The sequence below is a fragment of the Odocoileus virginianus genome, chromosome 17 (assembly GCF_023699985.2).
Source record: "Odocoileus virginianus isolate 20LAN1187 ecotype Illinois chromosome 17, Ovbor_1.2, whole genome shotgun sequence".
Lineage (NCBI taxonomy): Eukaryota > Metazoa > Chordata > Mammalia > Artiodactyla > Cervidae > Odocoileus > Odocoileus virginianus.
Genome location: NC_069690.1, coordinates 32,917,459 through 32,934,288, shown reverse-complemented (window position 1 = coordinate 32,934,288; position 16,830 = coordinate 32,917,459). Strand labels below are relative to the sequence as shown.

The following is a 16,830-nucleotide window of genomic DNA, read 5'->3' as shown; positions in this document are numbered from 1 at the left end:
AGCTCAGACATGCTACCTAGTCTTGGTTTTAAACGTCTGTCATTTCATTTGTAAAATGGGGATAGTAGCTAATACCCTGCAGGATATATTATTGAAAGGATGTTCACGATAAAAGCTACCGAGTGCTGAGCGACTTACGTACAGACACACGGTCTCATCTAAATCTTAAAACCAGCCTATGAAGGAACTCTGCCCCCGTTTCTATTTTTGCTATTATTAAAAAAAAAAAAAAATTATTTGGCTGTGCTGGGTTCTAGTTGTGGCCCATGTGGGATCTAGATCCCTGACCAGGGATGGAACCTAAGCCCCCTGCTTTGAGAGCTCAGAGTCATAACCATTAGACCACCAGAGAAGTCCCTGCCCCTGGTTTTATTTTTTTCTAAGAAGAGATTTTATTGGTTTCAAGTCAGATTCAGTGGGGTCTGATCATTCAGTGATCTTCCATCCTCTTTTTAAAGTTGAGGGCCCCAAGTCCCAGCCTAAGCTGCTGCCTCAAGGATGGTGTTGAGTCTCCGGCCGAGAGAGCCCTGGGCTCACTTGTCCCAGGCCGTGTGGTCAGAGCCACCTCGGTGCCAGGTGTGCAAGCAGGCTGCAGAGGAGAGGGAGCTATGAGGTTCTGATAAAGGCCTCTCTAAGAGGCCTGCTCGCAGCAGCCCTGGGCAGAGAGCGTCCTCGCCCACCGGACTGGCAAGAGGGCTGGGGCTCATGGAGCCCAACCGGAAGCCCTGACCTTCAGAGACGCGCACGTCACAGTCACATGAGGCCTGGAACCGGCTTCCAAACCCTAAGGTGGGAAGCATCCAGGAGACAGGGTGGGACCAGCCAGCTGTTGAGAACTGCTGAAGCCCAGTCATGGAGCGTAGAAGCTCATTACACTGAGCTTCTATTTATATTTGAAATTCTTCACAGGAAAAACTAAAAAACACCGCCTCCTCTCCTGAAGAATGTGTAAAGGTGGAGGAGGGTCTCAAAGTGCGTCCCCTGGGATCTGCTGGATGGTGGCTCTGAAGACCGGCCCCTCTCCTGCTCCGCACAGGGCCCAGCCCCCAGGGGACCCACATGAAGTCTGGAGCAAGGTGATCTCCACCGAGGACCCTGTGGTGCCAAACAGCCCAGCCTGCTGTGGGGGCGGGGGAAGGGTGAGCCCCTGCCCCGGGGTGCCGGGAGGTGTCAGAAGGGGAGCAGACTCGGTGGGGTGCAGAGGCTCCAGGCATTGGGGAGGATGGAGGAATGGGGTGGGGTGGTGAGAGCTGGAGCAGGGCAGAGACCTCCCTCGGCCCCTCAGGATGGGATGCTGCTGCCCCTCTCTGGCAGGCACCTCACATGCTCCTCCCCTGAGATGCATAAGCACCACCCACACACACACATAAGACTGCCCAAGCTTCCCCCACTTTTTAAAAAATTTTATTGGATTTACAATGTTGTATTAGTTCCAGGGGTACTGCAAAATGAATGAGTTATACATACGCATATACCCGCTCTTTTTTAGCTTCTTTTCCCATAGAGGTCACTACAGAGTGTTGAGCAGAGTTCCCTGTGCTGTCCAGTAGCTCCTTGGCAGTTACCTAGATTGTATACAGTAATGTGTTTGTGTCAGTCCAAATCTCCCAGTTTATCCCTCTCCCACCTTGCCCCTGGTAACCATAAGTTTGCTTTCTACATCTGTGACTCTGCTTCTGTTTTGTAAATAAATTCATTTGCCAAGCTTCCCCCTTGACTCTAGACAAGGTTCAAGCCTGACTCTCAGGGTGACTGTCCTCGCTGCCCCCCACTCCAGATCCCCCCAAGACACCCAGAACTGTGTCCTCTCCCAGCCCGCCTCCTCCCTGTAGACCTCTGAGGGGTCCAGCTCCGAGCACCTCCTCACTGGGCCCCACACAGCCTGTGCTGCTCTGGTTTCCGGCTGGGGCAGGGAGAGGCCCCCATCAGTACAATGAGCGATGGAGACCAGATGACCATCAAGACCTTTAGTGACTTTTAAGAATGTGGGCCCTGGGGAAGCAGTGGGGGCTGGGGCGGGGGGGGGGGGCCTAAGTCATGGTGCCCGGCTGCTGGGGGGGGGGGGCTGCCTGGTGAGCAGAAAGGTGAGGACAACAGGACATAGAGCAGAAGGCTCCCCGACCTCTGCTGAGGCTGCTGGGCTGCAGTGCCCTTCACATGTCCGTAAAGCCCGGGGCCGCAGCAGGCATGCGCAGCACCTCAACTGCTGTAATGGTTTCCTTCCAAGGGTTCCAACAAATGGAAAATGATAGCGACAGCTTGCTGCTCCCATTACCTCCATGCCTGCAAACCTAAATAATATTTATGATCCGTGGGATCAGAGATTTGGTGTCTTAGCAGCAAAGAAAGGTCACGAAATGAACTGACGCAGGCCATCTGCTCTGAGTGGGGACAGAGACACGCCCAGCGCACAGCACCTGCTTCTCCCACACCAGGCACCAAAGGATGCTCTTTATTTAACTTAGAATAAAGCCGACGACCCCCACGAGGGGCAAACACTGCACAAAAACAAGCCGGTGCAAGGGCAGAGCAAGGCCCCTCAGGACGTGGCACTGGTGCCCTTGCCCCCAGCCCCTGTACTAGATGCCGGGTGACAAGGATTAACGGAGGAGAGCAAATGCTCTCGGAGATGTCCCTGTGGTTGCGAGGGAGAGGCACTTCCCTCCTCCTGCATTTTTCATGTGCCTGCTGCCCCTGCATCCCAGCGCCCGCTCCTGACATTACAGCAGATGCTGTGGCCGCCGCAGTCATCCTTCATCCTCAGGGGCCAATGGGAACATACGCTTCCCCGTCCATCAGGGCTGCGGACGCCAGAACAGCTCATCTGACCTTTGTAAATACCAAAGGGTGGGTTTAAGGCAGAAAAAGGGAATGCAAGAGTCTTTGGCTTTCCTTTCGAAGATGATTTTATGTCATTAGCCAAGAAACAGGGCCTACAGCAGGAACGCGGTTAAAAATTGGGTAGAAAGAGTCAGATGGGAAGTGAGGTGGCCGCCGACATTCCGGCACACACACGTTCTTTGATGAATTATTTAACATATATTAAAAATATATATGGCTCAGAAATCTCTGGGCCTGGGATTGAAAACAGCATCAAGCTGGGAATGAACAGCTCTCTGAAAGGACATACGCACACGCATGCACACACACACACACACACAAATGTGGATTCTGATGCCCAGCACCAGCTGGACTCCATCAGACAACAACAAGCTAATCCTGCTGCAAACCACGGATCTGTGTGGAGGTGGGACCAGGAGACAGCCCACGTCACAGTGGGCCAAGTTCATTATCAAGCTGCAGCACATACACACCCAGTTTCCTCTCTATTTTTAGCCTGCAAATCTTAGTCAATGTTGATATTTTAGGAGCGAAAGTGACCCCTTAATATTCCAGGGAGATTTTCTTTGCCTGGCTCTGACTCAGCACTGCACAAAGCTAGATTCCAAGTAATCTGCATGACTCTGGGTTTTTCCACTTAAAAAAAAAAGTAATTACAGAGAACCCCGAGGACAGAGGACAGAAGGAAAGCCACTCACATTAGCAAGCCACCACCCCAGTTCAATGTTTTTATAATGGTTTTACGGAGACAGAACTCAGGTGCCATAACGTTTACTCTTTGGAAGTATACAGTTCAGAGGACTTCTGTACATTCCCAGACCACTGTAGCCACCACCACCAAACCCCAGGATACTTCCACCACCCCAAAAGGACCCCTGACCCCTGGCCCCCACACCCACTAGCCTGCCCTCTCTGCCCACAGTCTATCCTGGACATGCATGGAAGTAGAATCACACCACACGTGGCCTTCAGAGTCTGGCTTGTTTGTCACAGCATCGTGTTTTCACCTAACTCTTTAAAATATTTTTAAAATTTTATTTTTATTATTTATTTGGCCACCCGGGGTCTTAGTTGAGACATGCAGGATCTTTGATCCTTGTTGTGGCGAACTCCTGGTGCAGCCTGTGGGATCTAGTTCCCCAATCAGGGATCAAACCTGGGCCCCCTGCAGTGGGAGTGCAGAGTCTTAGCCATTGGACCACCAGGAAAGTCCCCACCTAACTCAGTTTTCATTAGGGCTTTGCTAGTTTCCCTTCCCATCTGAATTCCTACATATTTAAAGTGTAATCCTTTGTTAACTTGGTAAAGTTGAGTAACAACATCTTACTGACCCTCAGTTGGAACCAGGGGTCCAGAAGCTGAAGGCTTCGGTCTGCTCCTCCGAGTGTGAGCCTATCATACTGGTTTAATTGTAACAGAAGGAACCTGGGGGTTAGGAAGACTGCACAGCCTGCCAGCCACAGGACAACCAGCACCACATGCAGTCTGCCCAAGAACAGAACCCAGAACCCCGAGCTGAACAGGAGGGCAAGCCACCACCCACGGAGCACTGTGCAAATGTCAGGGGTAAACTGTATGCCCCTAAATTCATATACTGAGTGTGGCTATGCCTGGGGGGGGGGGGGGTCTTTGCAGAAGCCAAGAAGGTACAAGGAGGCCCTGAGGGAGCAGGCCCTGGTGCAACCTGCCCAGTGTCCCCCTAAGAGGAAGTTGGACACACGGAAACACCAGGGAAACCTGCACACAGACAAGATCAGGAGAGGGCACAGCGAGAAGGCGGTTGTCTGCATGTCAAGAGGAGGCCTCAAGAGAAACCAACCCTGCTGACACCTGACCTTGGACATTCAGCCTCCAGCTTCTCCACACCCTTGCCTGCACTTGTTTTGCCCTGGGGTTTTGTCAGTAGCCATCCTCGAGGGTGTGAGGAGGCTGCACACTTTCGGATATGTCACTGAGCACCACAGAGACTCAGGGCAGGAGGCGCACGGGGAGGAAGGCGGAGCTCCATGAAGGGTCCCGGGCAGTGTGTACATTTCTCAGTGGCTCCTGTTTGCTGAGTGATGCTGCATGGTTGGTGCTGTCACAAAATTGCTTTCTGGAAGGGAGGATGGCCACCAGGCCTTAGGGATTTAGGGGCAGTAATGAAACACAGGGACTTGGGGTGGCTTGCAGCTGAGTGACAGAGCAGAAACCACAGCCCTCGTTGGGCAGCAGCATCCTGGGCCTTCATCAGCAGTACCCTCCGGGGTCGGAGGGCTCCCAAGAGGCACCAGAGACCTGGCTGTGGAGGATAGGTAGGAGCTGGCCAGAAAGAGAGAAGGGAGTTGGCAGAAGGAGACTTTCAGCTTGAACTTCATCAAATGCCCACATGAGGGACCATCCTGAGGGGTCTTCAGTTTCACACCTTCAGAAGCTGAGGGAGAGGGTGTGAATGGTACCCACCTCAGAGTCCCCAAGGATGGGACAGGGCAGGTCAAAAGGGGGCAGACTCTGGGGTCTGGCCTCCATGACGCCCTGGAAGCTCCACCTCGGTGGTCAGGGGCTGCCTCTGAGGGAGCAGCAGGGTCCTCCTGGTGCCCCAAGTGTGGGGAGGAGGGTCTACCCACAGCAGAGCCGCATCCACAGCCCTGCTCACGAGATAAGAGGTCTGTGTAAAGTGAAATAATATGTGTGCATCCTTGTTTAAAAATCAGACAACATGGACAGGACACAAATCACCTTGCGTAAAGTGTGAGGTCCCCTGCCCCGTGGCCCCATCTGCTGCTGAGTGTGGGTCTTGCTCCATGAAGCTCATGGTGTAATGGGATCCGACCCCGGGTCTCACTTTACAGCCACTTGTGCACCTGGCTGTGTGCCCGCCCCCGGGGGGCACAAACCATCCTCCTTGGGGAGCTGGGATTCTGTCCTCAGAAAACTGCTGTGGCTGCACGTGCGTCCACCTGACATTTCTGTGGATCAGGTCCCTAGAGGGCAAGCCTGGGTCAGGTCATACCGCATCTGAAATTTCACAGTGACGTCAGTTCCCCTCCAGAAAGGTATAGTACTGGACGCCCTCTCTGGCCACGCTCCCATGAGCCGGCCCCGCAGGACCAGGATGAAGGGCTGGGTGGTGTGGGCGAGGGGAATGGCCTGGCCCTCAGAGCTCCCAGTGGAGTCTGGATGAACAGCCCCTTCCCTCAGCTCAGAGGTCCCCTCCACACTCAGATCTGTGCCAGGACAGACACATGAAGACAGTTCCCACGGAGTGACTGGGGCACCTGAGATGTGCACACACCACCCAAGACCCTGGTGCTCCGCCTTCCTCCAGACACATGTCCTGCACTGAGTTCTGAACAGCACTGAGTCTCTGAGGGCTCAGTCACACCCCAGAAGTGTGCACCCTCCTCACACCCTTGAGGATGGCTCCATCAGAACACCAGGACATAATAAGTGCAGGCAAGAATGAGGAGAGACTGGAGCCCCTTGTGCACTGCTGGTGGGGGTGGAAGATGGTACAGACACTATGGGAACAGTATGGAGGTTCCTAAAAAAAAAAAAAAACAGAAACAGAACTACCACATGGCCACATTACACAGCAAGTCTACTGCTGAGTATGTACTCCAAAGAACTGAAAGCAGGGTCTCAAAGAGAAACCTGCACACCACGTTCACAGCAGCAGAAGGTGCAGGCAACCCATGTTCAAAAACAGATGGATGGATACACAACAAGGCCTATACATTTAATGGAGTGTTGTGTGTATTTAGTCGCTTGGTCATGTCTCACTCTTTGCGACCCCATGGACTGTGGCCTGCCAGGCTCCTCTGTCCATGGGATTCTCCAAGCAAGAACACTGGAGTAGGAAGCCATTCCCAGTCACAAAAAGACATACTGTTTGATTCCACTTATATGAGGTCCCTAGAGTCATCACATTCATAGAGACAAAAAGTAGAAGGGTGGGTGTCAGGGGCTTGGGGAGAGGGGGGAATAAGAGTTACTATTTAATGGGGACAGAGTTTCAGTTTTGCAAGAAGAAGGGTTCTGGACGTGGATGTTCTTAATGCCACTGAGATGTTCACTGAAAAACAATGCAGATAGTGAGTTTTGTGTCATGTAAATTTTGCCCAATTTTTAAAATATTTATTTTTGTTTATTTATTTGGCTGTGATGGGTCTTAGTTGTGGCTCACGGGATCTTCAATCTTCACTGCGGCGTGTGGGATCCAGCTCCCTGACCAGGGATAGAACCTGAACTTCTGCATTGGGCACACAGAGTCTTAGTCATTGGGCCACCAGGGGAAGTCCCAGCACAATTATTTTTTTTTTTAAGTTCGCAGAGCATTGTTCATTGCCCATGAAAGTGAATCATGGAGGCTAAAAGTCTTAAGAAAAACTAAAAGCTCCTTTGATTCAGGCCTTAAGTTTCAGATGTAGAAATGAACTTGTTCAACTTGCCCTTGTTACAGGAGTAAATGGGCTGGATGTGACCTTTCCAGAGTCACATGACATTCAGTGGAGGACTCCGGCCAGCCGGGACTGCCTGCGTCCTGCCTGGGAGCAGCCCCTCTGTTCTGGACAGGAGCCAGAAAAAGCAGGTAAAACATAAGAGCAAAGAGGAGTTTAAGAACTAACTTTTTCAACCAAACCTGGAACTAACCAGTCCCATGTAACTAGACTAAACATGATTAACTAAACATGATTTAGCCACGTCGATCAGAATGCAGAATCTTAGCTTCCCAACCAGGGATCAAACAAGTACACCCTGTAGTGGTGGAAGTGAGGAGCCTTAACCACTGGCCCACCAGGAAAGGCCCAGAAAGTTCATCTTCATGAGTCATAGTCCTTGATGACGTGATGGATGATGAGCTCCTGACCTCCCTCACCCCCCTGTGGACACAAACACCCAGGTGACTGGCAGGGCCCAAGGTCAGGAGAAGCCACCAGGCCCTTCCCCAGTGACACCAGGCCTCACCGGTCAAGGTCTCTCCTGGGACATAACGAGACATACTCATTTGACCTTTGGCCCGGTTACCGGCCCATGGCTCCTGACACCCTTGGACCCTCCAGTGCCGAGAGTACCCAGTGGTGGCCAGCCCGGGGCAGCTGCATGATGGAGCTGGATGCCAGAGAGACTGCCAGCAAAGGAAGGTGTTTCCTGCGTCTTGTGAGTCATGCTGGCAAATCCTCAAACCTGGGCAGGGGTTCACAGGAACCCCCATCCACAGCCAGTTGGTCATAAGTGCTGGTATCAAGTGGGAGTGGTCAGTGAAGCTGAGCCCTTACCTGGGGGCCTGTGACAACCATGGGCAGGCAGGTCAGAGTACATTGAACTGGACTGGATTGAGGATACCAGCTGGTGTCAGAATTGACCGGTGTCCGGAAAAACCCACGTGTCTGGAGTCAGAGGTGTTGTCTGTATAAGAACAGCACAGACCCACCTCTTTGGGCCTCCATTTCCTCCCCTGTAAGGGCGAGGTGTTTGAGCCAAAGGCCACGAAGGCCCTTCCAGAGAGTTGGGTGACCCTCAGAACTGCTGGTTAAAGGGTTTCCAGAGTTAGCAGGAAGGAAACTCCCTCTCTGGAGGCTGACACCAGGCTCTTCCCTCCCCAGGCTGCATCTCCTGCCTCGAGCTCGAGCTCAAGCATGTCTCTCTTGGGAGCAGCAGAGACCTCCACGGTGTTGACCCCAAGCCCAGGTGTGTCCCAGCTCCCAGAGGCGTGGGGCCCAATCCCCTGAGATGAGGAACCAGCCTCCCTCTTTACTCTCCACTCTAAACCAAAACCCCAGAAAAAATTCTGAACGCACCTTCCAGAAGACAAGGCCTGTGCTTCATTCCCAATTAAAGCAGCAGCTGGTGAGCCTGGAAAGAAAGCTGGCCACACGGAGAACTCGTGTGTGTCCACCCCTCTTCCTCCTCCCGACACTGCAGATCCAAAGTACATCCAAGGAGAATGGAACCCCAGGAAGACCTGGGTGTGCAGTGAGAAAGTACTGCTTCTCGCCAAACTCCCCAGAAACTGGGAGGACGAGGACGCGTTGCCCCGAGTCATCCTGGACCTGGGTGAACAGCAAGTGATGCTCAGATGGGTCAGAATTTGAGACGACCAGTTCCACACTTTGAGCTGCAAGCACATTCACTCGACTCCACAGACAACTCTGGTTTAGGGGTAGGGACTCACAGACTGGGCGCAAGTCCCTGGTCCTCCACTGGCAATCACAGGCCCCTGGGAAGGACTTGCCTCCTGAGCCTTGGCCTCCTCTTCCATCACACATGAGCAACAGTGCCGCCTCACGGGGTTGCTGCCTGTGGGGCTCTCAACCAGCACCTGGTGAGGAGTCAGGCCGACCAGCCCCACCAGTATCACCCTGCCTATCCTCAGGGCACATGCCAGACCCTCTGAGAACAAGGGCAGGAAACCAAAGGCACCGGCAGCCACAGAGAAACAGATACACCGCGCTTCACCAAGAGACCTAAACAGCAGAGTAAAAGGGCAAATCTAGTATCTAATAAGGGACTACTATCCAAAATATGGAGAGAACTCCTAGAACTCCTCAACAACAGAAGTAAGCTGCTTTCAAAAATGTGCAAAGGTTCCGAATAGCCCTTTCTCCAAAGATTTACAGATGGACAATCACCATGTGAAAAGGTGCTTAATATCAACTGAAAACTACGGTGAGGGACTTCCCTGGTGGTCCAGGGGCTTAGACTCCATGCTCCTATTGCAAGGGGCCCGGTGTGATCCCTGGCCACAAGGGAGATTCTGCATGCCACCCTGCATAGTGAAAAAAATAAATAAAAACAAAAAAATACAGCGAGATACCACTTCACACCCATTTATATATATATATAAAAAGACAGCTGTTGGCGAGAAAGTGGGGAAACTGGAACCCTACACATAGCTAGTAGGAAGGTAGAAAGGTACAGTCACGGTGAAGGGGCACAGGTCGCAGTCATCCCACTTCGGGTTTGTATCCAAAACAACTGAAAGCAGGGACACAAACACAAACACGGGATATCTGCTCACCCGTATTCGCAGCAGCACTATTCATAATGGCCCAAAAGTGGAAGCAACCCGAGTATCCACTGATGGACAAGTGAATGCACAAAATGAGTTCTATACACACAACGGAGGAGTATTTGGTCTTAAAAAGGAAGGAGATTCTGAGACAGGCTCCTCCAACATGAGTGAATCTTGAAGACACTCTGCGGAGTGAACAAGAGTGTCACAAGAGGACAGACGCTGCCGGATTCCTTCACAGGAGGTGCCTGGGGTGGTCAGGTTCACATAGAAAGTAGAAGGGTGGGGGCCAGGGCCTGGGGAGGAACAGCAAGTTAGGGGTGGGGGACAGAGTTCAGTCTGGGAAGACAAGAAAGTTCTGAGGATGACGGTAGGGATGGCCACAGGACAACGTGCATGTACTTAATGCCACTGAACATTATAAAATGGTCAGAATGGTAAATGTGTGCTATGCATGTTTTTCTACAATTTTTAAGAAGTAAATAAATAGGAACAAATAAAAAACGAGTGCCATCATGGAGCATGAGTCTGAATGATGCCTGGCAAGAATGGTAACGTGATGACATATTTCACTAAGAAGAAGTGGCAGGGCAGCCTGCTTGTCACATATATCCCTTCCCTGGATCCAGTCAGTGGATCCACATACAGGCAGTCGCACACAGAGCTGAGACAGGACTGACTCTGACCCCAAACACAAGGTGCCCATGTCAGAAGAGAACAAGCAGGCATAGGGCACCCAGGAGGCTCCGGAACGTACAACGGGTCAGCGAAGGCCCCTTCTATAGGGACCTGGCCAGGCTCACGCAGGCCACAGAGTTGCAGCACAGAGCTCTGGAGCCCCGCCCCTCCCTGAGGAGCCCCGCCCCTCCCTGAGGAGCCCCGCCCCTCCCTGAGGAGCCGCCGGGAGCAAGGCCCGCAGCTCCTCTAGGCCTCCAGGTGCTCGTCTGTAAAACGGACTTGACTCCACTGACTAACTGGAGTTTCGCCGAGAAAAAGTGTTACATGAGATACTGTGTGGATGGCACTTCACAAGGTGTCCTATTTTGCCGTGCAGGGCCAGAAAATGATGGCCATTATTTTTAGCTTTGATAGATGCTGAAAACAAGCCTGAGAGAGAGGAACCTTTAGAGTGAGGAATGTACAAAGCGGACTCTACTGCGTGCTGAGAAGATCATGGGGGAAACAGAAGGTATCCATCCTGCCCTGAGGAAGATAAGGCCATAAACAGGACGGGACTTGCAGCAAACAACAGGAAACGGCACGGCAGGAGGAAGCGGCAGCGTGTGAACTGTGCTGGGCACCAACTCACATTCCCTCCACTAATCTTCAGGAACCCTGGAGGGCAAGGCCAAGTGCACGAGCCAGACAACATACGCAGGTGTTCAGAGGAGACACGGCACCACAGGCAGGGTGGTCTCGGAAGGCTGCTTGGAGGAAGTGGTGAGTGCTGACAGCCAGAGGCTTGAGGGCTAAATCGAGATCAGAGACTCTTCTAGGTCAGGGGGGTTCAGGGGAGCACTGAAATAGGCACCAAGGCCAAGGCTGGTTTTTAACAGGCCTCTCCTCCGGCCACAACGAGCTGGATCAGCACGCTATTTTCTGTCTTTGCAGACCAGTAGGTTAACCTGAAAATTCTGAGTGACGTATCTCCTAGGTCAAGAGCAACAATGCTTAACCAATGCCCCTCTGGGCATTTATACCCCCTCCCTTACCTGACACCCACTGGCCCAAAAAGCAGGCATATTATACAGAAATTAATTCCCTGGTGGCTCAGATGGTAAAGAGTTCACCTGCAATGTGGGAGACCTGGGTTCAATCCCTGGGTTGGGAAGATCCCCTGGAGGAGGAAATGGCAACCCACTCCAGTATTCTTGCCTGGAGAATCCCAAGGATAGAGGAGCCTGGCAGGCTACGGTCCACGGGGTCGCAAAGAGTCGGACACAACTGAGCGACAGCACAGCACAGCACGTCATACAGAAATAGGCTAAGAGCAGTCACACAACATTGCCTCTCCAAGGCCTGAGAAAACGGAAGATGAAGCACACAGCACTCTACTTACTCCACTCACTCTGTGAGATGAGGAGAATCTCAAAGGATTTATAAGAAAGCACATTATGGTGATCTTTCCCCCTTTCCATAAGTGCATGTTCTCAAGCTTTCTGCAGAGGTCTGCACTGGGTCTTTAAAGCACCTGCTCATAGCCCCATCACACCCTCTAAGCAGGGCAGCCCCCTGGCCAGGTCCTGGGAGCCTCTCAGCTCGGGTCTGAGTATCCAAGCGTGGAAAGCAGGGGGACGTGAGCAGGCTGGTTACCCTACAACCGTCCAAGCAGTTAAGGACGAGTGCTCTCAGAATCCCAGACTTCCACTCGTGCTCTGCCCACCCACCTCAGCAGGTGCCCTCTCATCTCTGGGGGCTCCCTGGAAGGGCCCTACCCCAGACCTCAGGGAACTGGCACTACGTGCGCTGACTCCCTTGTCGGACCCCCACTCTGCACAGTGGAGGCTTTCACAGTAAGACAGAGGTGGCCTTTCGGCAGCTGCCAAGGGGACCCTCCCTGCCACTGTAATGACAGCAGGGCCACTCCCCTCCCTAGAAATCATCCATGGCTCCTCAGTGCCGCCAAGAGAAGGGTCCAAACCAGGCGGTGACACTGGAAGCCTCGTCAATCAGGCCTGACACCGTCTGCCTGGCCTATCCCTGCTCTCCCGGCTGGTCTTACCCCCACCCCTTCACAACCAGCCTTGGCTCAGAGTGCCCGCCAACCCTCCTTCTCCTCGACAGGAGCCAAATCCCACCCCCTGAGCGCCACGTTCCTCCAGCCCCCGGGGTGCCCCTCCTCATCACCGCCATCCCCCAGGACAGCAGCTGCAGAGTCAGGTCCCATCCGCGAAGCGGAAAGAGTAGACACTCACAGCGGTGTTGTAAGAACTAAAACAGCACAAGATCACAGCATACCTACTGTGGTCTCTGGCACATGGTAAGCCAGCACCCATCTCTAAAACAGCAAAACCGTTAACCACTATTACTGCTGCTGGAGATGATCCCTCCTGTCCTGTTTCCTTACTTCATTTATCTCTCCAATTTGCTGCCAACACTTGCCATCTTATCTGATTTAGGTCCCTGTCTCAGCTCCCTTACTAAACTGAACATCCTAGCAACTGTTTAGCGTGGTGCATACAGAGAGGTGATAGAACCACCAAATGCATGAATGATTCTAAATAATCAACCTTATAGTCTGTCCACAAGAAAACTCACATTTACTGTTTGAAGAAAGGTTAAGAAGTGATTAAAGGAGCAGAACTTTTCATCAAAAGCAACAGTTCTCAAAGTGTGGTCTCCAGACCCACAGTGTCAGCATCCTCAGACCTTAATAGCTCACCCCAACCGACCCCACCACCAGCTTCAAGCAGCTCTCCAGGGATTCTGAGGACTCTGACTCTCGGGGTCTGCAGAGCAAGAAGCAACATGGCAGCACAGAATGAAGCCCAGATCAGGACGGGATTTTCCGCCGGACTCTGGCCTTGACCTGGCAGAAGGCTTTTAACCTCTGGGAGCTCCAGTTTCTTAGAATCGATACAGGGATGATCGTCACACTCGGATTCAGGGAGATCCCATGTGCAGTTCACATCAAGTAGGTGCTTAAAAACTGTAAGTTCCTTCCCATTCTTGTCCTGTCTATCTCACAGGGTTGGGAAGACTAAATAAAACCCCAAAGCCGCCCCCTCATAGTGGGTAACTAACTCCTCTCGAAACAAGCACCTCGGCTCATCAAGCTCGCAGCCATCTCGGGAGACAGGGAGGCTCCCGCAGCAGTCAAGACCCCACACCACCCAGGCCCCAGACACTGACCCTGCAGTGAGCAGGAGGGAGCTGGTCCTCCAACACTCAGGTCAGGATTAACTAACTCCTCACTGATCTCATCTAAATGAATCCAAACTTTACTCCTGGAAACTGATGATCTGAAAACGTTTTTCAGCCACCACAGGAGAGCTGTGGACCTGCCAAGCACCCTGGATCTGGCTTGTGGTTCCCGGACACAACAACCGTTAACACAGGACCCTCTGAAACCCGATTCATAAGAGAGCATCAGGTGGCACAACAAAGCATTCAGTCTTTCTGGGTGCTTCTTGGCCGCTTACACCACAGTGCCTCTGGGCTCCAAGCTGTGGCCTCTACTCGAGAATCACCTCCCAGGATGATGGGCAGCACGGAGACCAGAAAGCCCTGGAAACCACGTCAGGTGTCAGCTGGGGCATGACTGCCAGTTCTCCATGTGTCTGACCCAACAGTGCCGGGAAGCATGTGGTAGGCCAGGCCCGCGGCAGGCTAAAGGCCAATCCACTGACCCCCAGACAGTGAGCCCAAGGTTCTGCAGCTCACGACACCTGGGCAGGTGCCTTACTGCTACAGAAGGCCCCTCAGAGCAGCTTTTTAACATCTATATCCCGGGGCCTGGCACCCAGCACCCTTTCAACATGCCTGCTGAATTAGACGGATGGGGTGAGTTAGGTACAAGCCCCAGCAGCTATTGAGGGAGGAAAACGAGGTCCAGAGAGACTGAGAGTTGAGGTCAGTAAAGAATGTGGCCTCGATGTCACCCACCCAGGACAGGGCTCCATCCCGGGCCCAAACCCAACTTGCCCCCGTCCCCCACAGCCACCTCTGCTCCACTTGGACAGGGGACCACAGAGGGGCCCACGCCGCCTCTCACCTCCTCCACCTGTCCCCAGCACAGGGGCCTCTTCTCTGTGAGTGAGGTTCCTTCCCCTTCCTCACCAACGGCCCAGGCCCAGCACCTCTCAGTGTGCTGGCCTCCTGACAGCTCTGCTGTCCCCACAAGGCGACTCGGCACTGGCTACGGTGGCCTTCCGTTGGTCACCACTGTCCCCCGAGTCTCTGTTCCCTCTGGTGACCCCATCAACCCTTTGAGCGCTGGGACAGCCCGGCAGGCTGTCCTTCCGCCCCACTAAGCCTGTTTCCTCATCCTAAAGTGAGAAGGATAATAACACCATGCAGAACAGCTTCAGGAGAAAGTCATGGTGGTCAAATTGCTTCATGTGAGGTAAACCAGCTGCTCCTACTAGCCAGCTTTGTTGCTGGGGTTTCATTCTTGCATCTCCCTCCCTTCTACCAACCCCTGGCATATATACTTCTCAAGAACACTAACAACAACAACAAAAAAAGAACACTACCAGCCCTAAATGTCATGAGGGTCACTTTTACACTTTGTCCCAAAAGCACAGAACACACGTTGGAGGAAGGGGGTGCAGGTGATGAGCACGTTAGAACCTATTCTGGCCTCTAATCACTTATCTGAACTGAGCTACGAAATTCCTGAGGCCTCACCTGCTGGCTCAGTGGCTGGTGACAAAGGGGCCCCATTCTCTTCATGGTCAAGTGTCCTAAGGGATGGTGGACTTGGGGCCTGGTCACAGATGGGCCTGCGGTCCCCCATCTCCTCTCCAAAGCAGAGATGAGTCAATCTCCCCACCCCCGACCACAGCAAAATGAAAAGTTCAGGAGGACTGCACCACTTTCCGGGGCCCCACAGCTGAAACGGGCAAAGCAACATTCACCCCAGGTCCTCCTGAGTGAAGTGTCATGCTCTTTTCATTGCCCACCCGTACATCCCTTATTTTGTATACTTTAAAATCTCCTTTAACTTATACCCCTCAACAGCTACCTTGGTGTTTCAAAGGTAGTAACAGAGCCTCCTATTATAAAGGAGACAGAAAAGGAAAAAAAAAATCCCCCCAAGTTTACTGGCTCCCTCCCACAACTGCTTGGAATTCAATATCAGAAATGAGTTTCTGGAATACAGATGCCGTGAAAGAGCACCTGAGGAAGAAGAAAGTGGGGGTAGGAACCTCCAGAAAGGCTGGAAAAGACCCTCCAGGGTCCAGTGTCCATCACCCCTATCAGAGACCCTATACCAGTGAGCAGTGGAAGGCTCCCAGGTGCCAGTCAGCCAACGGGAGAGGCTTCAATAGTTTCACAGGCCCACTAAAGGCTGAAAAGTAAGCTGGAAATTTACAAAGCAGGAAATAGGCAAATCACTCCAGCCTAATCTAGCCAGGCCCATAAGGACGCCAAAGGTCCCTGCTCATAGAAGGCGTTTTACCAGCCCTTCCACCAACCAGGAGGAATCCAGCTTTAAAAGAAACCAATCCACATTCTTGACAGATCACGCCTGGCGTGAGCTCCCGCCTTGGGTGAAAAGGCACGTTGCTCTCGTCAGTCAGGAAATTCCACTGGGCGGGCCTCTCTGGTGGTCCTTCACCTCCACCTCGGGCTTCCTCACCGGGATGCTGGTCATCCCGGTGCCCAGGGCCCCGAGGGTTTGCACTGCCGAGTACCCCCCTCTCCACCTGCCCCCAGAAGGCCGGCGTCTGCAGACTTGAGGACTGGGAAGCGACAGCCACCAGGGAGGCAGTGGCCCCAGGGACGTGAGGACCACCTCTGACAGACGGAACTTCAGACCTGACAGGGCAGCGACTCGCACAAGGTCACGGGGAGAGTCGGCGGCAAGGCTCCCAGGCCCGGGATCCGGTCTTCAGCCGGCACGGCCGCCCCCACCCCCGCCAGCCTTCCCAGGGGCGCGCCGCCCGCCCGCTCCCCGCCGCTGAGAGTGGCTTAGCCCGGCGGGCCCGGGGCAGGGAGCCCGCTGGGACCGGGGCGGCCGGGCTGGGGCGCGGGGCTGGGCCCCTCCGCGCACGAACGCGCGGAGCACCGCCCAGGCCTCGGGACGCCGCGGTGGGGGCCTTACCGAGGCACTGCCCCACCGGCGTGCTGAACGGGTTCCCCAGGAGGAACTCCATCTTGGGCGGACGGCTCGGCAGCGGCCCCCACGCGTCAGCCGCCGGGTCTCCGCGTCCGCTGCCGCGCTCCCGGCCTGACTGACACTTGCCCGGGCCCAACCCTCTGGAACGCCGGTGCCCGCCGCTGGCCCCGCCCCACCTGTCCCTACTGGGCGAGAAGTGTCTTGCCCTCTT

The 16,830-nt window shown here is 53.6% G+C and overlaps 1 protein-coding gene across 4 annotated transcripts in view; it reads right to left on the bottom strand.

Annotated features, from left to right (window-relative positions):
* Positions 1–16,765, bottom strand: part of TOM1L2 (target of myb1 like 2 membrane trafficking protein) — a 73,171-nt gene extending 56,406 nt beyond the window's left edge. For 3 of the 4 annotated variants that reach the window (XM_020914055.2, XM_070479238.1, XM_020914056.2), the window contains exon 1: positions 16,605–16,765. In XM_020914055.2, the coding sequence (XP_020769714.1) occupies positions 16,605–16,656 (52 nt within the window). In that variant the 5' untranslated portion in view covers positions 16,657–16,765. The remainder of the gene's footprint in view (positions 1–16,604) is intronic. The other variant, XM_020914057.2, reaches the window with a different exon arrangement.
* Positions 16,766–16,830: the final 65 nt, after the last annotated feature.